The 26,994-nt window shown below is 41.5% G+C and overlaps 2 protein-coding genes across 2 annotated transcripts in view; one reads left to right on the top strand and one right to left on the bottom strand.

Annotated features, from left to right (window-relative positions):
- The window catches only part of LOC126267758 (sel1-repeat-containing protein YbeT-like), a 259,839-nt gene extending 246,954 nt beyond the window's left edge, over positions 1-12,885 (bottom strand). Inside the window, exons 1-3 of the mRNA XM_049973062.1 lie at positions 12,838-12,885; positions 12,616-12,757; positions 12,404-12,536 (exon numbers count right to left, since the gene is read on the bottom strand). Coding sequence (XP_049829019.1) covers positions 12,404-12,536; positions 12,616-12,757; positions 12,838-12,885 — 323 coding nt within the window. The remainder of the gene's footprint in view (positions 1-12,403; positions 12,537-12,615; positions 12,758-12,837) is intronic.
- Positions 12,886-13,146: 261 nt separating this feature from the next.
- Positions 13,147-26,994, top strand: part of LOC126267339 (probable deoxyhypusine synthase) — a 57,851-nt gene continuing 44,003 nt past the window's right edge. The window contains exons 1-5 of the mRNA XM_049972453.1: positions 13,147-13,290; positions 14,251-14,437; positions 16,314-16,423; positions 16,500-16,664; positions 25,544-25,762. Of these exons, the coding sequence (XP_049828410.1) occupies positions 14,260-14,437; positions 16,314-16,423; positions 16,500-16,664; positions 25,544-25,762 (672 nt within the window). The 5' untranslated portion in view covers positions 13,147-13,290; positions 14,251-14,259. The remainder of the gene's footprint in view (positions 13,291-14,250; positions 14,438-16,313; positions 16,424-16,499; positions 16,665-25,543; positions 25,763-26,994) is intronic.

The following is a 26,994-nucleotide window of genomic DNA, read 5'->3' as shown; positions in this document are numbered from 1 at the left end:
AGGCGGGCTGCACGATGTTGGGACGTGAGCGGAAGACGGCCTAACAGTGTGCGGGACCGTAGCCCAGCTTCATGGAGACGGTTGCGAATGGTCCTCGCCGGTACCCCAGGAGCAACAGTGTCCCTAATTTGCTGGGAAGTGGCGGTGCGGTCCCCTACGGCACTGCGTAGGATCCTACGGTCTTGGCGTGCATCCGTGCGTCGCTGCGGTCCGGTCCCACGTCGACGGGCACGTGCACCTTCCGCCGACCACTGGCGACAACATCGATGTACTGTGGAGACCTCACGCCCCACGTGTTGAGCAATTCGGCGGTACGTCCACCCGGCCTCCCGCATGCCCACTATACGCCCTCGCTCAAAGTCCGTCAACTGCACATACGGTTCACGTCCACGCTGTCGCGGCATGCTACCAGTGTTAAAGACTGCGATGGAGCTCCGTATGCCACGGCAAACTGGCTGACACTGACGGCGGCGGTGCACAAATGCTGCACAGCTAGCGCCATTCGACGGCCAACACCGCGGTTCCTGGTGTGTCCGCTGTGCCATGCGTGTGATCATTGCTTGTACAGCCCTCTCGCAGTGTCCGGAGCAAGTATGGTGGGTCTGACACACCGGTGTCAATGTGTTCTTTTTTCCATTTCCAGGAGTGTATATTGTACTATAACATGGCCACAGTAAGACAGATCGCCACATAAATGGTGGCTGGTCCAGGCTAAACCATCATGTTCCTAGCTGAAATAAGAACCAAGCTGTGATTCTGTATGTGGCCTCTTCAGACATAGATGTTGCAGTGCTTTCGCACTGGAACGATTGCAGATCGCTATTCATGAATTATCTTTAGATGGTTACGTGTACAATTTGCTGTAGAACTTGCAAGCTTGTCAAATTCAATACTATTAAAATTAAAAAGCACCATTTTTGCATTAAGCTCAACCCACATGTTCTGTACATCTGCCCTGTCAACTGGCCTTGCTTTACTTCTGTCAGCAAAGTCCAGCGATTTTTCAGCATGAAAGATAATTTCAATTTGATATTTTTAAAACTGAAAATTACCTCCATCAAAATTCCGGATACTGAAAATCTTTGTTGGATTCATCTTTTACCTTTTCACTTTCAAAGAGATAATCTTCGATGTAACTGATCTGTCTTCAAAGAACTTATTGACACCAAGGAAATAAAACGCTATCACAGTTAATAAAAACGTTTTACCGTGCCCATAACCTGTTCGACACACTGTAAGCAGGTTATTACAGTTTAGAGTGAATAAGTTTTATTATTTGGGCAAAAAAGGTACTTCAAATAAAAAAAACAGAACGTTTTTATTAACAACGACAAAAACGTATGCAAACAAATAAAAGCTCATGTGCCAGTCGCAAGCGGCAAAGTTATAAAAACATGAGAAGCACAAATAATATATTGTGCTCCTACACACAGGCATCAAACGATAATCAGCACAACAGCCATATTACATAATATTGTACTATCTGACATTCATGTAAGTGAAGTAGCAGTAATTAGAAAAATCAGGGAATCGAATTTTAGTGTCTAAAGTGTCACCAAATCCAGCACTCCTCTCAAGGGAGTACTGAAAGGATATGGCAAGATATTAAAGTATGGTAGTGGCTGTGTGACAATTGGGGCTGCAAACGATGTTTATAGGAATGACAGAAAATGTGTAGGAATGTTCTTAGGGAAGCTTTGCAAGAAACATTTGAAGTGAATTTCTTCATTGTTAGTATACCTCACAGAGATAATATCATGAAAAATTCATGTCTTAGTCTTGGAATAAAGTCCAAAAACAAAAGCCTTCAAAAGTTCTGCAGTGATTTTTGCATATGGAACAATTCTTTGTGCAGACAGTTCTGTAAGAGGCCACTTAACCAGGGATTGTCTCTACAGGAACAATAATGACATAGAAGCAACGACAACTGAAATCTGAAGTTCATTAAATCATATATTGATGCGATTATTGAAGCAATTCGTCTGTGAAATCCCCAGTCACTAGACACTAATGTCAAGTCATGTACAATTGAAGTCATGGCACCCAGTACAGCAAAGGTCATGCCATGTATATCAGAAGTTAGACCAACTGCAGCAGAATCCAGGTCATCTACAGAAGACGCCTGTGCACCTAGAGAAGAGGCCATTTCACCTCTAGCACAAGCCAGGTTATCTCCAACAGAGGCCGTACACTGGAAGCAATGGATCCTACACTGTTAGCAGAAGGCCCTACGATGGTAGCAGAACACCTGACACCAACAATAGAAGAATAAGACATTTCGCTGGCAGCAGAAGTTCCATCCTCACAAGTAGCAGTTGCAGTGTGCATTACAGATACGACACAACAGAATCTAAACTCCTGGAAATGGAAAAAAGAACACATTGACACCGGTGTGTCAGACCCACCATACTTGCTCCGGACACTGCGAGAGGGCTGTACAAGCAATGATCACACGCACGGCACAGCGGACACACCAGGAACCGAGGTGCTGGCCGTCGAATGGCGCTAGCTGTGCAGCATTTGTGCACCGCCACCGTCAGTGTCAGCCAGTTTGCCGTGGCATACGGAGCTCCATCGCAGTCTTTAACACTGGTAGCATGCCGCGACAGCGTGGACGTGAACCGTATGTGCAGTTGACGGACTTTGAGCGAGGGCGTATAGTGGGCATGTGGGAGGCCGGGTGGACGTACCGCCGAATTGCTCAACACGTGGGGCGTGAGGTCTCCACAGTACATCGATGTTGTCGCCAGTGGTCGGCGGAAGGTGCACGTGCCCGTCGACCTGGGACCGGACCGCAGCGACGCACGGATGCACGCCAAGACCGTAGGATCCTACGCAGCGCTGTAGGGGACCGCACCGCCACTTCCCAGCAAATTAGGGACACTGTTGCTCCTGGGGTATCGGCGAGGACCATTCGCAACCGTCTCCATGAAGCTGGGCTACGGTCCCGCACACTGTTAGGCCGTCTTCCGCTCACGCCCCAACATCGTGCAGCCCGCCTCCAGTGGTGTCGCGACAGGCGTGAATGGAGGGACGAATGGAGACGTGTCGTCTTCAGCGGTGAGAGTCGCTTCTGCTTGGTGCCAATGATGGTCGTATGCGTGTTTGGCGCCGTGCAGGTGAGCGCCACAATCAGGACTGCATACGACCGAGGCACACAGGGCCAACACCCGGCATCATGGTGTGGGGGAGCGATCTCCTACACTGGCCGTACACATCTGGTAATCGTCGAGGGGACACTGAATAGTGCACGGTAGATCCAAACCGTCATCGAACCCATCGTTCTACCATTCCTAGACCGGCAAGGGAACTTGCTGTTCCAACAGGACAATGCACGTCCGCATGTATCCCGTGCCACCCAACGTGCTCTTGAAGGTGTAAGTCAACTACCCTGGTCAGCAAGATCTGCGGATCTGTCCCTCATTGAGCATGTTTGGGACTGGATGAAGCGTCGTCTCACGCGGTCTGCACGTCCAGCACGAACGCTGGTCCAACTGAGGCGCCAGGTGGAAATGGCATGGCAAACCGTTCCACAGGACTACATCCAGCATCTCTACGATCGTCTCCATGGGAGAATAGCAGCCTGCATTGCTGCGAAAGGTGGATATACACTGTACTAGTGCCGACATTGTGCATGCTCTGTTGCCTGTGTCTATGTGCCTGTGGTTCTGTCAGTGTGATTATGTGATGTATCTGACCCCAGGAATGTGTCAATAAAGTTTCCCCTTCCTGGGACAATGAATTCACAGTATTCTTATTTCAATTTCCAGGAGTGTATTTATAACTGTTACCAGTCTATGTGCTAGAGATTTTCATATTTTAAGCTATAGCTATAGCTTATCAAGAGTTTGACAAATACAGATTTTGAACTTGGCCGGTCGGTGTGGCCGAGTTGTTCTAGGCACTTCAGTCTGGAACCATGCGACCGCTACGGTCGCAGGTTCGAATCCTGCATCGGGCATGGATGTGTTTGATGTCCTTAGGTTAGTTAGGTTTAAGTAGCTCTACATTCAAGGGGACTGGTGATCTCAGATGTTAAGTCCCATAGTGCTCAGAGCCATTTGAACCATTTTTTTGAAGTTGAAGGTGCAATTACCGATGATTAAATTGACTCGTTTTCTATTATAGAGTGCTGGTGCAGGCATTTTGAATTAGGTATTGTTAAGATTAATCATTTTAGTTCAGCTCAGGCCCAGATCCTTTGGGGGGGGGGGGGGATGGCAAACCGGGATACCTGCCCAGGGTGGCAACTTGGCAACTTCAGGGGGGCCCGTATTCATGTTCTTGAATAAAGCAATCTTCCAGAATGAGATTTTTCACTCTGCAGCAGAATGTGCGCTGATATGAAACTTCCTGGCAGATTAAAACTGTGTGCCAGACCGAGTTCGAGTCTCCGGCACACAGTTTTAATTTTCCAGGAAGTTTCATAAAGCAATCTTGTTTCACAAAGCACCTAGCATCCAGCCTAAGTTGTTCTAACGGTTGTTCATATGGTTTTGAAATGGATCCCTGTTGGTGTTTGAAAATTTTTGAACACATTCTAAAATGATTTCTGAACGAATTATAAGTTGATTTTTGAAAGTGTGCAAAGTGTATGTGATGTCTCTGCCAGGGGAATCCTTGCCGCATCAAGAAAAAACAAGCTTTCCCCACAGACAAAAGGGGACAGAGCTGAACAAGCTAAGCCAAACATGAAGATGTAAATACATTTGGACAACCACAGTAGAAATAAAAGGCTAACAGGTAAGAAAGATTACATGTTATCCTCTTGGTGTATCTAAGAAATGAAATTTTGACAGACAATTTTTGCCTGAATGCATGACTACTAAAGGCCAGTTGTACAGTCCCTTGTTAGCAGCTGCTATTCTCGGAATAGCGCGGAAAACGCGTTGTACGAACTCGCAATAATGCCTAACCAGAGAATAAATGAAGGATAACTGATCCAATGATTCTGGCAGGGTTAGTGAAGTTAACTGGAGAATAAATTTTGACAATGACAGGAATAGTTATGGTGAAGTTAGTTACGGTTTGTTAGAATGATGAAGGAGAAGAAATGCGGAATCACACAAATTATATGGACAAATATGCGATTCCAAATTTATATACCTTTTCGATCTCGTGCTTGTGAAACTGGAGTGTATGAATGAAATGTGAAACTATTTCCTAATATGAAAGTTCTTCTTGTAGTAGGCCTAATAGGCGTTTGATATTGGTACTTTGTGAATTATATTCTGTCATGTTATTTATGTAACTGAGGTAGATAAAAATGACCATTTGTGTGAAAACAGTCTCGTTTATTTGGTTCAAATGGCTCTGAGCACTATGTGAGTTAACTTCTGAGGTCATCAGTCGTCTAGAACTTAGAACTCATTAAACCTAACTAACCTAAGGACATCACACACATCCATGCCCGAGGCAAGATTCGAACCTGTGACTGTAGCGGTCCCTCGTTTATTTGGCGTGTGTTGTAACTGCTACAATATTTGAAGAGTTGATTTCATTTTATGTAGCAGACAGTGACAAAATAGATCTAATCAAATCGAGAAACCACACCAGTCTTTGGTTACTGTTCGTAATAACAACTTTTTTAGTATTAGACAATGACGTTTTGATTTTTCATGTAGCAAAACGTTTGACAAACTTTGATAAGGTAATAGATTATTTTGCAGAATGGAAAGCACTCCGTGTAAAAGCAGTAACAGGATTAGAGAGAAAAAAATGCTGGGACCTAAGGACTGAAGAAATGTAGCAAAACTTTTGACAAACTTTGTTGAGGTAATAGATTCTTTCACAGAAAGGAAAGCACTCCGTGTAAAAGCAGTAGCAAGATTAGAGAGGAAAAAATGCTGGGACCTAAGGACTGAAGAATTGTTACTATCTTGCATGTCTCCTGTCTTTACTGGTTTTATGTTTCCTACTTTTAATTTTATGTCACACAAAAGAGAAAGTTATTAGCTAATAGACAATAAAGAGTGCAAATTTTTTGGAAGAATTCTTAATCTCATAGTCACAAATAAGCCCGTGTGGCATAAATTGTGAGCTTTTTTTAAGGGAGTTGGGATGTCAAACTGGCTGACTGGGAGCAGGAGAAGCACCACAGGACGTTTTAATTTCCACTGTCCTGAGTATGTGTTTGATGGCTTCCATACTAAATATACCCATTTGAATTCCATGAAGTGAAACACAGTGAAGTGCTATAGAACATGCACTTTGGCACATTTAAGACCAAACATGCCTTACATTTCCTCTAACATTAATGTTCTATATATCAACCTCCTCAGAAAGATGTGCACTACAAAATGAACATTTTTCGAAAAATCCATTTTTAAAATTTTTGGTATTCTATCTCAAGTGCTTGAGTGGAAGGTGGGGGGGGGGGGGGGGGCTCACTATCAAGTTTTTGCCCCAGTTCAGATATATCGTTGATCTAGGGCTGGTTCAGCCAGGTAGGTCGATAGAAAGGATATCAAAAGTGGAGCAGTTTGCATTTTTATCAAATCCTTTGTTCGATATAAAAGGAAGTGTGAGACAGAAGCAATGAGAATCGAAAAGTATTTTGAAGCTGCTGTGATTCAGTTGCATGGGGATCTGGGTAAAATAATAATGTAGATCACCTAGTAGGGATACAGATACTTTCGTTAATAAGTTAACATTCTTGCGAGACAATATGTTTACTGAAATAGTCATTATAATTGTTTGTGGGGACTTCAGTGTAAACCTTTTGACTGAATATTGATCAAAAGAGGTGTTTCTTAATGTACGGTCCTGCTTCAATGAGTGGAGCATTTTAAAGAAAACGTATTTTCAACTTGTATACTGCAGAGATAGAAATTATTAATACTGATTTAGGGATATCTGATCATAGTCCCACCATCCTCACAATTCCAGTTACTCTTGTTAAAGAAAGGGATGTGTTCCAACCTCTGTCTTCCCCTACAGTTTTTACCCTCTACAGGTCCCTCTAGTACCATGGAAGCCTGTCCCTGACATCTTAACATGTGCCCCTCCATCCTAACCCTTCTTCTTGTCAATGTTTGTCACATGTTACTTTCTTCACCCAATCTGCACGAATCTCCTCATTCCTTACCAAATCAGTCCACCTAATTTTCAGCATCCTTCTATAGCACCACACCTCATACGCTTAGATGCTCTTCTTTTCTGGTTTTCCCACAGTACATGACTCATTACCATATAATGCTGCACTCCAAACGTATGTTCTCAGAAATCTCTTCCTCAACATCTTTTTTATAAAAGACATTTCTCTGCATAAAATTGTGTAAGTTTAGAAATAGTCTAAATAATGACTCCTGATTAGAAGTTCTTTCACTATCATGCTCTAACAACGATTATAATTCTCTCTATTCAGTATTTACGACTCATTTTGAAATGTGTTTTTTGAAGGAATTGACCATAGTCCATTCATGTGTGACCAGTAAGTCAAACACGTACACTAAGATTTTCTGTAGTACTCTAAGAAGGCTCAGTTCTGAAATGAAAAGATCTACAGAGATCCATTCTGTAGAATATGTATAGACTTATGAGAAAATACACTCCTGGAAATGGAAAAAAGAACACATTGACACCAGTGTGTCAGACCCACCATACTTGCTCCGGACACTGCGAGAGGGCTGTACAAGCAATTATCACACGCACTGCACAGCGGACACACCAGGAACCGAGGTGTTGGCCGTCGAATGGCGCTAGCTGCGCAGCATTTGTGCACCGCCGCCGTCAGTGTCAGCCAGTTTGCCGTGGCATACGGAGCTCCATCGCAGTCTTTAACACTGGTAGCATGCCGCGACAGCGTGGACGTGAACCGTATGTGCAGTTGACGGACTTTGAGCGAGGGCGTATAGTGGGCATGCGGGAGGCCGGGTGGACGTACCGCCGAATTGCTCAACACGTGGGGCGTGAGGTCTCCACAGTACATCGATGTTGTCGCTAGTGGTCGGCGGAAGGTGCACGTGCCCGTCGACTTGGGACCGGACCGCAGCGACGCACGGATGCACGCCAAGACCGTAGGATCCTACGCAGTGCCGTAGGGGACCGCACCGCCACTTCCCAGCAAATTAGGGACACTGTTGCTCCTGGGGTACCGGCGAGGACCATTCGCAACCGTCTCCATGAAGCTGGGCTACGGTCCCGCACACCATTAGGCCGTCTTCCGCTCACGCCCCAACATCGTGCAGCCCGCCTCCAGTGGTGTCGCGACAGGCGTGAATGGAGGGACGAATGGAGACGTGTCGTCTTCAGCGGTGAGAGTCGCTTCTGCCTTGGTGCCAATGATGGTCGTATGCGTGTTTGGCGCCGTGCAGGTGAGCGCCACAATCAGGACTGCATACGACCGAGGCACACAGGGCCAACACCCGGCAATCATGGTGTGGGGAGCGATCTCCTACACTGGCCGTACACATCTGGTGATCGTCGAGGGGACACTGAATAGTGCACGGTACATCCAAACCGTCATCTAACCCATCGTTCTACCATTCCTAGACCGGCAAGGGAACTTGCTGTTCCAACAGGACAATGCACGTCCGCATGTATCCCGTGCCACCCAACGTGCTCTAGAAGGTGTAAGTCAACTACTCTGGCCAGCAAGATCTGTCCCCCATTGAGCATGTTTGGGACTGGATGAAGCGTCGTCTCACGCAGTCTGCATGTCCAGCTCGAACGCTGGTCCAACTGAGGCGCCAGGTGGAAATGGCATGGCAAGCCGTTTCACAGGACTACATCCAGCATCTCTATGATCGTCTCCATGGGAGAATAGGAGCCTGCATTGCTGCGAAAGGTGGATATACACTGTACTAGTGCCGACATTGTGCATGCTCTGTTGCCTGTGTCTATGTGCCTGTGGTTCTGTCAGTGTGATAATGTGATGTATATGACCCCAGGAATGTGTCAATAAAGTTTCCCCTTCCTGGGACAATGAATTCACGGTATTCTTATTTCAATTTCCAGGAGTGTATATCAATGGGTACCTGCACAGGAAAAACATAATAAGACTGCAGGCAATAAGTCAAAATCTGTATAAGGAATTGTGTAAACCAAAACAGGGAACAGTCATGAACTCACACTTACGAATGCTGATGACAACAAGACTTGCTAATTTATGTAAAGACCTGCTAAATTATGTAAATGATTACTTCGAAATTTCACAAACCAGTGTAAGCGTAAGTATTGTACATGTGCATATGGCATGAGTATGCTTCCAATTAGTGAAATCAAAGAAATAAAGGTGAGAAAAAACCTCAGAAATAAAATATCAGCAGGTGCAGTTGAAGTACCAGTGTCACTTATAATCTGTACAGTTTTACAAACTGCAAAGCTCGAACCAATTATTCAAAATAACAGTCACAATCGCATTATTTTTTTCCCGCCAACTGGTTTCAATCCACAATGAGGTCATCTTCAGTGCAATTTACACCATTTTGTCACTCGCTGGAGTCATCACCCTGTGCACAGGCAGGGGGACGACTCCAGCGATTGACCAAATGGTTTAAATTACCTTGAAGATGACCCCATTGTGGGTTGAAACCGGTTGGTGGCAAAATAAATAATGCGATTGTGAGTGTTATTTTGAATAATTGGTTATAAGTAAGCCAATCTCTGTTATCTCCATACAACTATGTTGTCTAAAAGTTTATGCAAAGCTCTAGGCTGACACTGCTAACTTATCATTTATCATTCAGTGAGAGAGTGTTTCCATTGTGTATTGAACTGGTGTCCTAGAAACGACAGAGAGCCTTCATTCCACCATAGCCCTCAGTGGTCGACAACCCCACAACAGGCCACAGCAGTCCATCCATCCGACTGACATCCCACACTGAACCCAGGGTTACTGTGCGGTTCGGCCCCCAGCGGACCCTGGGAACGTCTCATACCAGACGACTGTAGCCCCAAATGTTTGCGTGGTAGAGTAATGATGGTGTATACAAACGTGGAGACAGTGTTTGCGCAGGGATCGCGAACATAGGCGGAATATGGGGAACCAGCCTGCATTCGCCGAGGCAGATGGAAAATCGCCTTAAAAACCATCCACTGGCTGGCCGGCACACCGGACCTCAACACAAATTCGCCAGGCTGATTCGCGCTGGGGACCGGCAAGCTTTCCCACTTGGGAAGCAGTGCATCAGACCACGTGGCTAGCTGGGCGTACTGAGTGTTCCCATATAGATTCAAAATTTCTAAAGCTATACTTTTGTTCTAGAATGATAATAGGCATAAAGCTGAAAGCTATTGATCCATATCAAACCTCTCAGGAGTGTTTGAGAGATTAATGAAACAAAAAAACCTACGAAGTGCTTAAATGACTGTGAACTACTGAACAATAATCAACAGGGCGTTCAAATGGGTAGACATAGAGAAAAGGCAGTAATGGATCACACAGATGAAATAATTAGAGGCCTAGAAAATAACAATAGTATTGGAAGAGTTAATTTACAGCTTTCTGAAACTTTCGATATTCTTAGTCAAGAAATACTTTTAGAAAAGGCAGAAATAGTGGGGATAAAATGATAGAAAATATGTAGTTTCAGTCATACCAGCAAAATAGGTCACAGGTTGTACAACTTGCGTTAGCTCATTGTAATCATAAAATCAGGTAATTAACTGACGCAAAGAAATTCGAAATAAGTGTATCACAGTGTAGTGTGTTAGCCCCCTTCTTTTTCTTATTTGTATACATGACATACAAATCGCAGAAATTGCAGCTAAGATCATGTTGTTTATGATGAAACTTGTGTAATAGAGTGCAATGATAAGTAATCTCTGTCTACAACAAGTGATCATATTCTTAAGTCCATGAATTCATGGGTCAATACCAACAGGCTGACTCTTAATGTGAACAAAATAAGTTACATTCAACTAGGAAAAAGTGTGTGGTGCACAAAATCTTCAATGTATATTGATCGAGTCTTAAATAGCAAAAAGCCACGTAACAAAACTCTCCCAGAAACTCAGTTAGGCAGGTTTTGGTCTGAGAATCGTTTCAAAAGTATGCTCCTCAGAATGTGCTGCAGTGGCTTTGTTTGGTTAATTCTAATCCCTTGTAGCTTAAGAAATAGTTTCTTGGGGTGAAACTTATAGTCAATTAAATGAAAACTTTACATTAGGGGTACACAAAAGGGCTATTCAAATCTTGACATATAACATTACAAGGGCATACTGCAAACCTCTACTTAAAAAGCTGCGTATGCTTAAACTAACCTCCCTGTACATACACAATGTTGATGACAAGAGCTCAATTTCGAGAACTGCAATTTACTAGCAATAACCGTAGTTATAACATCCAAACTCCTTCCATGTGGCTCCCTCGATGTAAAGTGAGAAGGAACGACTTCCATACAAACATATATGAGCCACATTGACAATATAAGTTATAATATACTACAAAGAAACATAAAGAGAATGGAGAAGGAAACAGCCTTCAGAGCAGAGTTAAAAACATTTCTTGTTGAGAAATGTTTCTATGATGTACGTGATTCTGTTAGCTTACAGAAATACTAGGCTATCGTTTATTGTTTAGTACATTCTAATCTGTTCACAGATGTGCTATCTATACCTGTGAGTCTCTTCATAAATAATGTTTCTGCTGATGGTGTCCTGTTTTCTCTGTTTCAGATGTATTTTAATACATCATCTCACTGAAAGAAATCAGTTCCAGATATACTTATGATGCATATAATGTTATCAGGTGCTGGGAAGTAATATTTTCAGAAGTGTACTGCTATGTATTCGTTTGCTTATATTTTTCAGAAGTGTAATAATACAAAGTTTCATGTTTCAATACAATAATAATTTTGTGTGGCTCAATGGCCTGGGGAAAGCCTTTCCATTGGATACTGTTTGGCAACTTGTGTGTCCCTAAGCTATCCTAGCAATACTACTGGCATAAGGGGACACAGTTTAATATGGAATCCAAACCACTTGTGATTACACTGATTATATGCCTTGTGAATAATTTAAGCTACTTATAGACAAGGTACATGTGGTTTTCCTTCGAAATCATATAGCGAGTGATGTGGCTAAGGCTGTGTTAATGCACTGGACTCGCATTCAGGAGAAGTAGGGTTCAAGCATCCAACCAGCCTTCTTTATTTGGGTTGTCCATGGTTTCACCAAGTCGCTGAAGTTGTCCCGTTGAAAAGGCCATGCCAACTTCCTGCCCCATCCTCGCCTGATCTGATCCTGGGTTGTATTTGTTTAATATATGTATATATTATTTATATACGTGTGCCAAATGGTCAAGGGAGAAATAAATAAAGAAAAATAATAAATGCACATGTGCTGCCCAGATGAGTTACACTTCATAAAACTGTAACTACAAACTTACCCTTGAAAAATAATGGAAAAAGTTTATTAAAGAAAAATTCCCTCAAATCATAAATTTAGCGCCAGTACTCACCCATGCCGAAGGCCAGTTGGGTACCCATCCATATGCACAATAGCTAAATTGTAAGCTGCATGAGCATGCTCTTGTGCAACAGCTTCTTTCAGCCAATGTATCGCTAACGTAACATTTCTACGAACGCCGAGTCCTGTTTTAGAGGAAGTATTTGTTCATTATAAGCTAAAAGGTTTAATATTTCTCAAATAAGTAATGTGAAATTTGTTTACCAGTCAAATATTTCTGTGCTAAAACGCTCTGTGCTTCTGCATATCCAGTATAAGCGAAAAATCTTGCAACATAGAAATGTGCAGTCTCAGTGTGATAGTACTCGAAATAAACAGCTGCGCCTGTAACAACAATGGCTAAAATCTGGAGAGAAGAAATTTGAATGTTATCAGGCAAATCTTAGATCCTTTCGTTCAGTATTCGTCCAAAAAGATTAGACGTACATGGATGGTAACTATAAGATGCGAGTCATAAGGTTCCTCCTGCTGCATCGTTATTTTACCGAGTTTTCCCTAGTACCTTCATGAATATCTCGGGTTCACAATTAGCCTACAATAGTTAAGAAACATCATTACTATAAACCACCTAAATTAAACAAGTTAATTAAAGTGCAAAGGAATAGTATAAGCTTTCGGCGCTGAGGCCTGATTCTATTGTTGGTCGAAGCAAGAAAACAGCTGAAAACGGGAGCTCACAGAGTTTTTGCAGTGAGCTGTCAAGTAACTCCTTTGCTCGATTCTCTTGATCACTGGCGTTGTCTCAGCCTAACCAAAGATATTATGTGAATTTGAAAATCAGTGGGAAAGACCGGCGATTTGTAAACAACGAAATAAGATGCTTGTCTTCTACAGCATTAATAAATGAAATTGAAGTCCTGTGCTAAAGTTGCCATATAGGTAGGAAATCTTCCACGTCTAAAGCGCAAATTTCCAGAAAATGATTGTGTATTGGGATTGATAGCGCAAGTACAAACAGGGCATTAGTAGTAGTTGCGTTGCGGTATAAGTAATTAATATATATCCGAATTTAGCAACAGTTTTGCATCTGTGTGTACACATAGGGAAACAAGATTTGAATCTAGCCCTTGGAGATGTTTACACACAGCAGAAAAATTTCAATAAGTAGGCCCTGTGCTAAAATGTGTTTTAAGATTTCATGATTCAAAACATGATACCCAAATTTTTCGCATTACACTCGTCCCACGTGATTAACTGTGGCCCTTTCCAGTCTCCCTGTAATTTCCATGACTGCTTTCGTGCTGATAACTCCACGCAACCCAATGTACAACTGTGATTCAGATGATGGTATTATGTCATATTTTCATGTTAACTGCATAAAAAGGAAACTATTAATGAGGCAATAGATGAACATGTAGAATGCAAATGAAAAATACCACAGATGGGGGAAAACTTATCATTATACAGGATCAGATGATGTGCCATTCCTTCCCCCCACCTCAAACCCTATCTTCACCCCTATGTCCACAAAGCCTCCATTTTCTCAAGTTAACATTAGAGAAAATATCATCATAGTATAGATATTCTCGTTGTTTCATTATAGTTCATACGGCAGGTTTGATTTCATAACTTGAAAACCAATTCCTTGAGGATATGCTGTATACTTTACTATAGTGGGCATTCAAGCTATTATCAATTTAATCAGTTGGCATAGTTTCAATGCAGTTAACAGGTGCATCTGTCACAGTTACTTTAGTCTGCATTACTCATTGATAGTTTAAAATTGTGGAAGCTACCGGTAGATTGTAATGAAATTTCACTTATGGCAGCTTTTACAGAGCTGTTTTGTAAAACATTGTCACAGTTGTAACCATAAATATTTTTTCTACTACTAACAAGGGTCTAAAAATGTCAGGAAGTACTGAGGTCAAAGAAATATGTGAAAAAGGAGATGATGTTGAAGAAAAGGACATATGTACTATAGTGAGAGGAAGTGTTGGCCCTACTGAGGATATTCCAGAAAAGGCTAAAAGTGCTGTCTTAGTAGAAAGTGCCCCACTGCCCGAAGGGACACCGATAGTTCAGGGTAATGTATTTATTCATTAATACAAGTCTTGTCAAAAATAAATTTGTAATTAGCAATAGACATAATTACCTTATTTAAAATACCTGATTTTCTGTTAGCTATATAACTTGGTTGTGATGCTTTGATCAAAAACAGTAGTAGTAATTATTATAATAATAATTAGAATAAACACAGGTGCGTAAGATAGTACTTCACTAGGCACTAATCTCACTTTAAAATCAACCAATGGAGTAAAATATTAATCCAAATTATGGTGTCACACGGCATTTTACACAAACTTAGAGACTTGTATCAGGCAAAAGGAATCAGTTTAATATCTAGGAAATGTCTTATATGCAAAGGATTAGACCATTTGTACCAGATGACATCAAAACAGTAGTGAAACATCACAGGCAAAACAGTAAAACCTAAATGTAAAATAAAGGTAATATTTCTTTGCGAGTGACAGTAATGTATTATTTCCAATAAGCAAGTGAAACAGTGGAGCATGGACTTTTGAATATAAGTCAAAATTTGCAGACAAAATGATCAGGTAGTAAACGGCTATTGTTTTCGTGTGAAGTCAGTTGCTCTTTGTAGCTGAAAGCTGGCAACAATGCTGCCAGCTATCAGTGATCTCTTTTTCACTGACTCCACAGCAGTATTATTTCTGTTGATGTAAACTAGCAAGAGAGATGAGCCTGGAAAATTCCAAAACATTGGATAGTGGGTAGAGATTAACTGAAATGTTTACTATTCTTCACCAACCCTCAACCAGTCACCTTCTGACTTAATCTAGACCTTGGGCTATATTACAGATCTGTCTTTCACTGCAACCTGTATTTCAAAAACTAATATAGATGCAAAATAAGTATTGTCATTTTTCTGTTTGTGCACATTTGTTGTTGAACACCACACCATTGTTAAATTACGGGACAAAGGTGACATACAGCATTGGAAGATTGAAGTTTTATGTTGTCCCCTTTTCATCACTGTTCACTTACTTTAATCTTGTCGTTTTTATGTGGCAGTTTGTATTACTTAATAAGTAGCAAGGATAACATTGAAGACAAATAGGGTAACTAAGATCATAAAAATGATTAATTCGAATATTCGTTGGTCCAAACAGAAATGTGGATAGTTGACGATTTCAACTGATTGATGAGAAATTCTCAGTCTCTTGCGTGACTAAGTGTTTTTGTCTTAAATGAGTTAACAAGAATTTTAAGGGACAGAATTTGAGAAGAAATTGTGCATAAGATTCAAAATTTTAAAAAGCATGTATGTGGAGACAAATAAGTTTAAACACCAAAACTTGTTTTTTGAGTTATTCCTTTTTATACCATATTAAGTGTAATACTTTCAGTTTTTCAATATTTTGATGAAACATCTGTGTGTTCTTTCTTTTATTTAATTTGTGTCTAAATGAATTCCGTGGGTGTTTCCAATTGATGCTAAGGGATTACAGAATTAGTTATTTAAACTTAAGGCAACACACAATATAAAAGGAGCATAGTTTTTAAATTTGCAGTTGTCCACTTATAAAAAAGCATAATTTTGAACCTGTGACATGCTGATATGTTTCTCAGGAAATGCTTGATTTTGTAGATGAATAACTGGAATGTAAGAAAGGATGAATAACTGGAATGTAAGAAAGATTAGGAGGAGAAGAAACATTACTCAGCAAACTTAACATTCTGTTAAGCACACGACACCACTCTAGATTCAAACCCTGCTCTCTTGGAATGTTGTACTATAATTACAGAAACTCCACTTGAGTTACTATTGAAACTGGAAGGAGAAATCTATATTAATCTTTCTTTTATGTGCAAATTTTGACTTTGTTATTTTTGCATATAAATGAAAAGAGCAAGTATCATCTTTTAGTTTGTTTCAGGATATGATTTTAACAAAGGAGTTAATTATCATGCCCTGCTGGAGACATTCCGATTTAGTGGATTTCAAGCCACAAATTTTGGTTTAGCTGTAGAAGAAATAAAGAGAATGGTAAGATTTTGGATAACAATTAAGATAAAGTTGAATGCTATATATTTACACTACCTTACTATTGAAATTTTCATAGATAACTTGTCGGAGGCAGCCACTGTCTGAAGAATTGCAGGACAAATTGGAAGAAGATGAATTCATAAAAAGGAAAACTAATTGTACAATTTTTTTGGGCTACACATCAAACATGATATCTGCTGGTGTTCGGGACACTATTCGCTTTCTGGTCCAGCATAATTTGGTAAGATAACATAATTAACATTGTATACAATTACATGGGTATTTCCTTTAGGTATCTCTGGCACTACTATCAGTTATATCTGTAGTCTCCATATGTTATGCTTTGTTCTACATATTTCACATGTAAGTTGTCTATATTGAAAAATTATCATTATTTTTTCATTTGTGTGTCATATGAAGATGATGCTAGTTGTGGTGACAATGATGCTGGCAGTGGTGGTAATTGTATTTACAAGTGCATTGGACAGGAATTTGGAACAAGTGATATTAATCTAGTCCTGGCAGAGCTACGTGTGGTGCTCATTGACATGGAGAAATTGAACTGGGGGATTGAGGTAGAACAGAGGAATAATGTGGAAAGGGGGATATAAGTGTCAGATGTGTGAGGTGGGGATAGGTTTAACTGTTGCCAGGAGAACTGCAGGGTCAGAGGATGTGAGGCAAGGCTAATTCCCATATGTGTAATCATTGAAGCTATTACGAGGTGGGAGGAGGAGGGGCAGCCACGTGGCAGGATTTGTGAAGCAGCCGTTAGAGTGAAGCGTCCTGTACTCAGTACGTGTTCTGCCATTGGGTGACTGACACAGCTCTTGGCCGCAGTTTGGTAGTGGCAGTTCATTGGATGGACAGGTGATTGATGGTCATATTTTACTCATATTCTATACTGGACAATATAGTGTATCTCATTAGTATAGTTTTTTTTTTCACTGATATGAATATTTTGGTGTAGCCAAGGCAGGCCCTTTTTTTTACGCACTTTTAACAGGGTTCAGAAACCTGATTTCCAGTTTCTGTTTTTTTTCCCCCTCCCCAATCACAAGCTTATATGCCATATTGTCCAGTTGACATTAACCATTAATCATTAACCAGCATGACGGGGTGCAGTGGTATGTTCAACATCGTGGTTGGAATTGGGCCAAAACTATGTACTTGGATTAAACTTAATTAACACATGATTCTCCGCACCAACATGTGGGAAAAAACAAGGAAAGTCTTGCCTTACCAAAAACATATTGGAATATGTCAGTGGAGTGATGTTCTCAGTGTCACTGGAGTCAGTGCTACAACACTTCTGCATATCTTCACAGCAGTTTTTCCAGCCTAAATGTTTTTTACTGAAATAGCAAATTGATGTGTGTCCATTTTTGATGGTGCAGTAAGTCCTGTGACAGAGAACAATTCCAATCCACATAAATCTATCCACATTGCTGAAACACAAGAGTGTGGACATCATGCAAATTACGTGAACAGTCTGTTTGCCAAACCTCATTCACAAATAGCATGCAAAGAACATATTCAGATGTGCCCCAAAAGATGATGTAACCAGCACAGAAGCCTCAAAATTTGGAACTACACAGTTTTTGAAAAGTCTCAAGGAAACTATCCCAAACAGCTGTGGACTGTGTGCCCTGTCCATTATAAACAGAAACCTTACTGACTTAAAGAAATTTAATGTCACATTGTATAGTGCCATTCCCAGAATACTCTTCTGTTCCTCACTTCTCTTTTTATTTTGTGTCTTCTTCAGAGAGTAATTCCTAGTAAATACTTAAAATAAATTGACTACAAATTATAGATACACCATTTGATATTTTAAATTGTCCAAATCGGTGTAATTTAACAGACTGGAGACCAACCTATGCCTACATTGATACTCTGCAAATCTCTGTGAAGTGCAGAAAGTACTTACCATTGTACCATGTAATTAGGGTTTCTATATGCATATGAGAATGACTGCAGATCACTCTTATAAGAACAGCAAAGCTAATATTAGACTAATTACAGTGCACACAGAGGCATTTAAGCAATGATTCCTCCTTCCACACATTGTGAATGGAATGGGAAGAATCTCTAATATGAGATACAGTGAGAAGTACCCTCTGACATGAAATTCAAATTGGTTTGCAGAGTATAAATCTAAATGTAAAATACTGGCTTCTGAAACTTTGTACATGGGTCTTTGTCGCTTTGTTTGGGTTCAGCCATTCCTTTCTTCTCCTTACCTTAGCATAAAGACACCAACTCTAGTATAATTTTTTTGTCGGTCTAGCAGAATGCAGGCAGGTGTTGTTGTGGAGTAGCATCCCTACATGGTCTTTTAGGTTGTTGTTCTTGGACTGCATCCTCAAAACATCTCATACGTTGATAGTAAATGTCAGCAGTGATGGTTACAAATCGGGAAAGCAATTCATAGCACACCACAACATCACTTCCGCCAGGTACTTAACATTAATTTTTGTGGATATGCGAAGGTCTTTGTATGGGAAGTTGTCACTTGGTTTGGGTTCAGCCATTCCTTTCTTCTCCTTACCTTAGCATAAAGACACCATTTCTCATCATCAGTAATGATACAAGATGGGAGTGCTCATTATTGTTCACAAGCCAATTGATGAGCCTTTGCAGTACTACTTCCCTTTCTGTGCTGCATGTCTATCCTCCTGCTATTCTTTTCCCCTTCCTTGGGGATCGAATTGTATTCCTTCTTTGGGAAATCAAAGTTCTTGTTAAAACTGTGTATGGATTCATCCCATCCACAAATCTTTCTTTTCCTACCCTTCCTTTTCTTACCCTTCCTCTGCTTTGGCATTGGAGGTCTCTCTTTTTCCTTTTCTACTTCTTCCTCCCTTTACGTTCGTGGAGGCTGCTCTAAGCGTTCAATGCGTAAAAGGTGACTGGGTAATGTGTAATCCCCAGCCCCAGGTCAGCAAAGAGGGCTCGAACGTAAACACTGGTAAAGGTCAGGACAGGGGAAGGATGATGATTGCCTGAGCTGGTACTTTCCTCTATGCCAATTGGTCCCTACATCTTGAGTCTGGGAGGTGTGATCTGAGGTGTGGACAATCATCTAAGGCGCCTAGCAGGAAGGAGTGCACCATCAGAGATGTTGGCAATCATGGATGATTTCTCCATGATGTGTTCCTTATCTCAAAAATGTAAATAAGTTGATATAAAAGAATCAACATCTCTCCTAGACACACCCTGATATCCCATGGTGTCACACACAGAAGATTGTCACAGATCCACGACAGTTAATCCATTTGTTATTTGGAAGGGTGTGATGCTGTTGTCGGCCCTTTGAAATCCTCTTCTCGATCCCATAATCAGATCTTGCTTTTGGAGACAGATAGTGCTTTTCAAGCGCAGAAACTGCTTGATGCACCACGTCTCAATGGCTATCCTGTTAAAGTAGAGGCTCACTGCACTCTGAGCTCCTCCCACGGTGTCACGTCCACTCTGCTGCCTGATGGCTTGTTTGAGGCTGAAGTAACAGCCTATCTCACTACCCATGGAGTGACTGCAATTCACCGCGTCATAGAAAGGACTAATAAAGAATTAGTGCCAACTTGCATTCTATTCCTCACATTTGACTGTATGGTACATCCATCAAAAATTAAGGCTGCCAATGAAGTTATTACTCTCAGACCATAAATCCCCAATCCACATATTGCTATAAATGTCAGCACTACAACCACACTTACAAATCTTCTGAAATGCAGCCAAATGTGTAACCTGCGGCAGGGACACTCATGAGGGTGCATGTCCATCTCCTTGCCCTCACTGTATCAACTGCAAGGGTAATCTTGCTGCTTTGTCCTATGAATGTCCAATCTGTCTCACTGAGAGAGCCATTCAGGAGATCCAGATGAAGGGAAAAGGTTCCTACTCACATTGCTCGGAAAAGTTGACTAGCCGCAAACCTTGTACACCACTCTCTGGCAGTTACAGTACAGCTCTTGCTACACCCCAGCCCATGAAAGACATGGCTATGCAGACCTGGAATTTCCAAGTCAGTGTCACAGGTGTGAAATCATCCAGCTTGAAGGTCACCCCATCATCTTCACCTGCTGCAGATGCTCACCATACCAAAAAACCTTCACTTGCGCCGGCAAAATTGCATGTCTCACAAACAGAAACACAGGAATCAGATCCCTGTGATGACTTTCTGCTCACTTCTAGCCAGTCGACATCTGGGTCTGCGCCTGACAAACACCAAGGTTCTAAGCAGTCAGACAAAGACAAATGATCTCCACTCAGTGTTCTTCTTCAGTGGTGTCACTAAGTGATACTGTCAGCCGGCTGACCTTCATTTCACAGGGATGCACCACCAACAACAGGTGACTACTGACACCTCTGTCAAACAAATGGACCAGTATCCCCCAGCCTGTGGACCTGGTCACTGTGCATATTTGAATTGTGGCACTCTGCAGCCACTGCAGTGTCCCCGTATTTGACCCATCTCCTCTCTCTCATCAGATATGGTTATTCTCCAAACATTTGCAGCATCAGATCCAATAGGCTTGAACTGCAGCTCCTCATACGATCATACTGTCCGTTTGTTTTCTGCCTCCAGGAAACAAAATTACACCTTCACGTTCACTTTCTCCTCCCACACTTCACTTCAGTCTGTTTTTATCTTCCTCCTGAGGCGGGGTCTCTGGCTCATGGGGAGCCATGTTGCTCATTCAGAATGACATCTGTAGTCACACCATTTCCTTGCACAGCCACCTTCAATCTATTGCTGTCTATCTGTCCCCTCCCGCTTTCACCTTTTCTCTTTGCAGCATCATCTGCTGTCATCAGGGCAGACATTTTGCAACTTATTGCTCAACTTCTTCCTCCCTTTTAGATGCTCGCTGACTTCAGTGCCCACCATCCCCTTTGGGGCTCTCAGTGCCCCTGTCCGAGAGGCTCTCTCCTAGTAAATATCTTCAACCATCTCAATCTAATCAATTTGAATACGGGTACACCCACATATCTTTCTGATTCCACAAACTCCTTTTCCCACTTGGGCCTTCCAAACTGCTGTACTGCTCAGCTCTCTTGTCGTTTTGAGTGGTCTGTTCTCTCTGACATACACTCGAGTGACTATTTCCTCTGTGTCATTCATTTGCTAACACCTATCCTATCTGTGCATCCAACCAACAGGCAGCTTTCCAAAGCTTATTGGCAGCTCTACTCCTGTCTGGGCACTTTTGATGAACACCATTTCCCCTGCATTGGTGACCAGGTAGAATATCTTATAAAACTAGTCTTACTGCTCTGGAATGTTCCATACCTTCCACTTCTTCCTTGTCATGACTTGTCCACGTCACCTGGTGGACTGAAGCATGCTGCTACACAATCTGTGTGTGAAGATGTACTCTCCACATTTTTCAGTGCCATCCCATGACAACAAACTGTATCTGTTATAAACAACTATGAGCACTGTGTCACATCATTTTCAGAGATACCGAAAAAAGCCAATCAGCTATCTTTTCAAAGCTCTTTTAACAGTTTTACTCCCTCATGTGTTTAGGGTAACCTCTGTCGGCTTTCAGGAGCCATGGTCCATTCCCTGGTTCCTGGTCTGACCATGGTGTTGTCATTGTAGATCCTCTTGATATTTCCAACACCTTGGGCCAATATTTTGCAGATATTCAAGTTCCACCCACTACCATACTGCCTATCTCCCTTTGAAATGGACTGCAGAAGCAAGGATGTTACCTTTCTCCTCCCAGAATCATGGATGTTATGATACTGCTTTTACTATGAGGGAGCTCAAATGTGCACATTCTTTGTACCGGTCCTCCAATCCAGTACTGGACGGTGTTCACTTTCTGATGTTGCAAGACCTTCCTCCTGAGGGCCTACACTTTCTCCTCCAAACATATAACCGCATTTGGACAGATGGTACGTTTCCCAGTCGCTGGCACAAGGCCATTGTTATTCCCTTACCAAAGCCTGGTCAGGACAAACACCTTCATTCCAGCTACCACCCAGTTTCCATTATCAGTAGCATCTGCAAGGTGATGGAACATATGACTAATAGTTCACTGGTGTGGTGGCTAGAGTCTCAGAATATCCTCATTAATGCCCAATGCGCATTCTGTAAGCACCGCTCTGCAGTTCATCATCTCGTCACCTTGTCAACTCATATTCTGAACAATTTGTTGTGGAAGTGCCAAACTTTGCCATGTTTTTTTGGTTTTGAGAGGCCATATGACACCTGCTGGAGGACAGGTATCTTCTGTATGTGCGAATGGGGTTTCCCAGGTCACCTGCCCCTTCTAATCTGGGAATTTTTAAAAGACCATATTTTTAAGGTACGTGTGAGCTCAGCTCTGTCGGCCACTTTACTTCAAGAGATTGGTGTTCCTCAGGGTTCTATGCTCAGCGTTGTCCTATTTGCCATAGCCATTAACCGTATTATGGACTGTCTCTTGGTAGGTATCTCAGGCACTCTTTTCATTGATGACTTGGCAATCTATTGCAGCTCTCAATGAACCTGTCTTTAGCGATGTCTTAATAACCTTCACTCGTGAAGCATCAACAGAGGCTTCCGCTTTTTCGCTGACAAGACTGTATGTGTGAACTTGTGGCGTGAGTTTCTTTCCCCATCGCTAAGTCTTGGCCCATTCCTACTTCCATTTGTTGACATAACAAAATTCTTGGGACTCACGTTTGATAGGAAATTCTATTGGTCTTCCCACACCTCTTACCTGGTAGCTTGTTGTACTAGCTCCCTCAGTGTTCTACCTCTTGGGGAGTGGATCAGACCCTCCTCCTCTGTGTTTAACGGTCCCTTGTCTGTTTGAAACTGGATAATGAATGTATCATATATTTGTCCGCATGTCTGTCTATCTTACATTGTCTTAACAACGTCTGTGATTGCTTGATACATTTAGCACTGCAGCCTTCTACACAAGTCCAGTTGAGAGTCTTTATGCTGAGGCTGCTGAATTACCATTGTCCTACCAGCAGGATGTTCTCCTCGGTCATTGCATAAACCGTCATTCTTCTATGGCCGCTCACCCATCCTTTGCTACCTTTTTTGATGATTCCCTTCACTGTCAGTATGGGCTGCACATGTCTTCTCTGTTGCCACCCAGAGTTCACTTTCATTTGCTGCTTCGACAGCTTTGCTTTATGCTCCCTGCCATGTTCCCCATGGGTGTGAGCTGTTTACCACCCTTGCTTTGTGCTGATATATGTGTTCATTTCAGACTCCATTCTCTCCCAAGGAGACTACTCTGATCTGGTGTATCACAGTGAGTTTCTTGCACTTTGCAAGCAGCTTGGGGACTGTATCTTCGTCTAGTTCGATGTTTCCAAAACAGGCCATGGTGTTGTGTGTGCCTTAGTACTTAGCAATTATCTTTTTCAGTATCAGCTTCTTGACCAGTGCTCAATTTTTACCGCAGAGCTCGACGCCCTTTATCAGGTCACCCAGTACATTCACCAAAATTGCTTCCAAATTGTGTCACCTGTTCAGATTCTCTGTGTTCTTCAGAGCCTTCATGTGGTGTATTAAGTCCAACCTTTAGTACAATGGATCCAAGAATGCCTCCACTTGCTGACTGTGGCGGGAGCCAATGTGACGTTCCCAGTCACGTTGACATGCCAGGACATGAGGTTGCTGAAGCCACTGCATAGGCTGCATGTCTCATCCCTCAGCCTGCTAGTTATTCTTTTCCCCTCAGATGGTCTTCGTGTCACTGTCTGTTGGCATGTAGTATCACTTTGGAGTATGTAATGGTCTTCTCTCCAGGGGAACAAATTTTGGGGTATTAAGCCTTCCTCTCAGCCCTCACATCGCGAGGAGTCATTTTAGCCCAGCTGCATATACCACACTGTTGTTTTAGTCACTGCCATTTATTAAGTGGCGACCCTGCTCCACTTTGTGCCTACTGTTCTCAACCCTTGACAGTGTGACACTTTCTGATCCAGTGCCCATTTTTGAACTATTTACTTTTACATATATGTTTGCCGTCTGCTTTGTCATATGTTTCAGCTGATGACGTGCATTCTGTTGATTACATCTTACTTTGTATTCAACGCAGTGGCATGGTGTAGCAAATTTGAGCCCCTCTGCGGGGACCTCTGCCGTCTCAACGATGTTTTGAGAAATTTCCCCTAAGAATGTCCTTGTCGTTAGCTGTTCCTCTGTTAAAGTTGCTTGATTCGGTTTTCACCTTTTTCACGTCAGGTTTTTATTTATTCCTTGTTTCTTTCCTATGGTGTGATACAAGCAGTTTGTACTCTAAAATGCCAGCCAACCATAAACATGATTTTTGATCCTTCCCCATTACATGCAAATGTCACACATTGGTGGAATGATCACAGTTCATCACATTTGTCAGTTCTCAATACACTAATGTGGATCTTTGTGGAGTAATGAGTTTAAATGATCTTCATTAAACCCTGAAGGTTTCCTGATTGTGGAGAGTCACCAATGTCAAAAGGATCCTTCTTAAAATTAGAAAATTATTTTCTTGCTGCGCTCTGTCAAGTGGCATTATCCCCATACCACAGTGCAAATGCTTCTAGCTGCCTCTATTGCTGTCAGTCCTTTATTGAACAAAGAAAAGCATATGTCCAAAATGTTCTGACTTCTTCACTTGGCACTCCATTTTCCAGCATCCACAACTCAACTCTTTACTTCAAATGACAGTATGTAAACTCAGATAGTAATAGTGAAAATGACAATCCATAAATAACCCTTAGCAACTGGAATACCAACATGCAAAACAAAAACACTGTGTATTTATGCACCAACATAATAAATGTTCTGGGTGTAGCCATATTTACAAATTAATTTGAGATTTGGACGTAAAATGATTTATTCCACATATTTACAATGTATTAAGCAAATGATCCATGGAGCTTATAACTAAATAACAGCTAAGTAACCACAAAGCACTGCTTTTCATCAAATACTTAACACAGAGGTCTTAGGCACACAGGTTGTTCAATTCTTAATTTTGTTTTATTTGTACTCTCAAATTAAATTCATACACTCTTTACTTTGAAACAAAGTTTCTGTTACTTGTAACTCTTCTCTTTGTTTGCAGCGTTTTCTATGGATTATGTAAAGTAGAAGTCTTACTTACTTTTGTGCAGGTGGACTGTGTGGTCACAACAGCTGGTGGCATTGAGGAAGATTTTATTAAATGCCTAGCACCAACATATATTGGCGATTTTCATCTAGATGGCCGCAGGCTACGTGAAAAGGGCATCAACCGGATAGGAAATCTTCTTGTCCCAAATGAGAACTATTGTCGTTTTGAAGACTGGGTGATGCCTATTTTAGACAAGATGCTGCAAGAACAAAAGGAGAAGGTTTGTAAACTGTGACAGCACAAATAATTTTACATATTCATACATCAGTTTAATTAAGTAGTATAAAATGCTTTTATTCCCACTCGAATCTAGTTATGAATTCCCTCTTTCTCTCAACTTGTCAGTTTTTCAGCACAAGTTTCTTTCACAGTTCCTCTCTCTTCTTACATCCTTATCGTTCACTGCTCTTCTTTTCATCTCCATTCTTTCTTTCTCTCTTGCATTGTTGTCTCTACATTCTTCAAAGGTGATGCTTTCAATGTACTCTACAGTTTTTGACTGCCAGCGGTAACACTAAAGCTAAACTTTCCAGGAGGTGCAGGATGTAGGAGAGAAGTATTCTGTATTTTAAAAGCCAGTGATGAAAAACAGATAATTTTCTTATCAGTGTTCAAAATGACCGCAAGGTACGATTTTATTTTCTCATTATCTTGTAAAGAATATCACTCAGATGATCATCAATCTTACTGACATACATTTCTAATATATTTTTGTAGATTTATTACCATAACATCAGTTTCTTAAAGCAGTGCAGTTTTAGCTTTATTGTCAGCAATTGGTGTAGGTAATGATTTTCTATCATAGTCAGGAAAAAAATTACAAGAACCTTGGTTCCCTCTAGGGGGAAAAAAATCTGCTTTCTCTTGTTTAACCTTTCCTTTCTTTTGCAGTGGGACCTACACGTTTTACAGTTTGCTTTTGTCCCTTAGCTAGGTAGTTTCCATGCTAAAGATTAACGACAGCTGCATTGGCCCAGATTTGACTATGATCTAAAAATTTTTGAGTGAAAGACAGTCACTGTTCGGGTGTCCAAAATACAGTGTGAACATACACCAACACACCACTGTAGAACCCAGTACTTATCTACATGAATGAGTATCTCATACATCAGCCTAAGAGTGAAACAAGTGTTCAGTTCTTCATACTGAACTATTAGTAAAATGCAGGGCAACCTGGATCCTACATTTGTGTATATCTTCTGTTATTGACTGTTTCCTTACCACATTGCCTGTTTCTTTCATTCTGTTACCATTGCAAACTCACTCTTTTGTGTTACCTGTTTATCCTTTCTATACTTCATTTGAATTTTCGTTCTTCTTACCTTTGCATTATCCTTCAGAACCGCTATTCTCTTTCCTAAACCTGAGCCTATGTTCTGCCTCTAATGCTTTCATCGTAAGTTGGATGGTAAATCACAGAATTCCTTTTTTCTTTCTTTCGAGTAACCCCCC

This window comes from Schistocerca gregaria, chromosome 4 (genome assembly GCF_023897955.1).
Source record: "Schistocerca gregaria isolate iqSchGreg1 chromosome 4, iqSchGreg1.2, whole genome shotgun sequence".
NCBI classification, from domain to species: Eukaryota; Metazoa; Arthropoda; class Insecta; order Orthoptera; family Acrididae; genus Schistocerca; species Schistocerca gregaria.
Note: the sequence above shows the minus strand (reverse complement) of the source record. Positions and strands in the feature narration are given on the sequence as shown.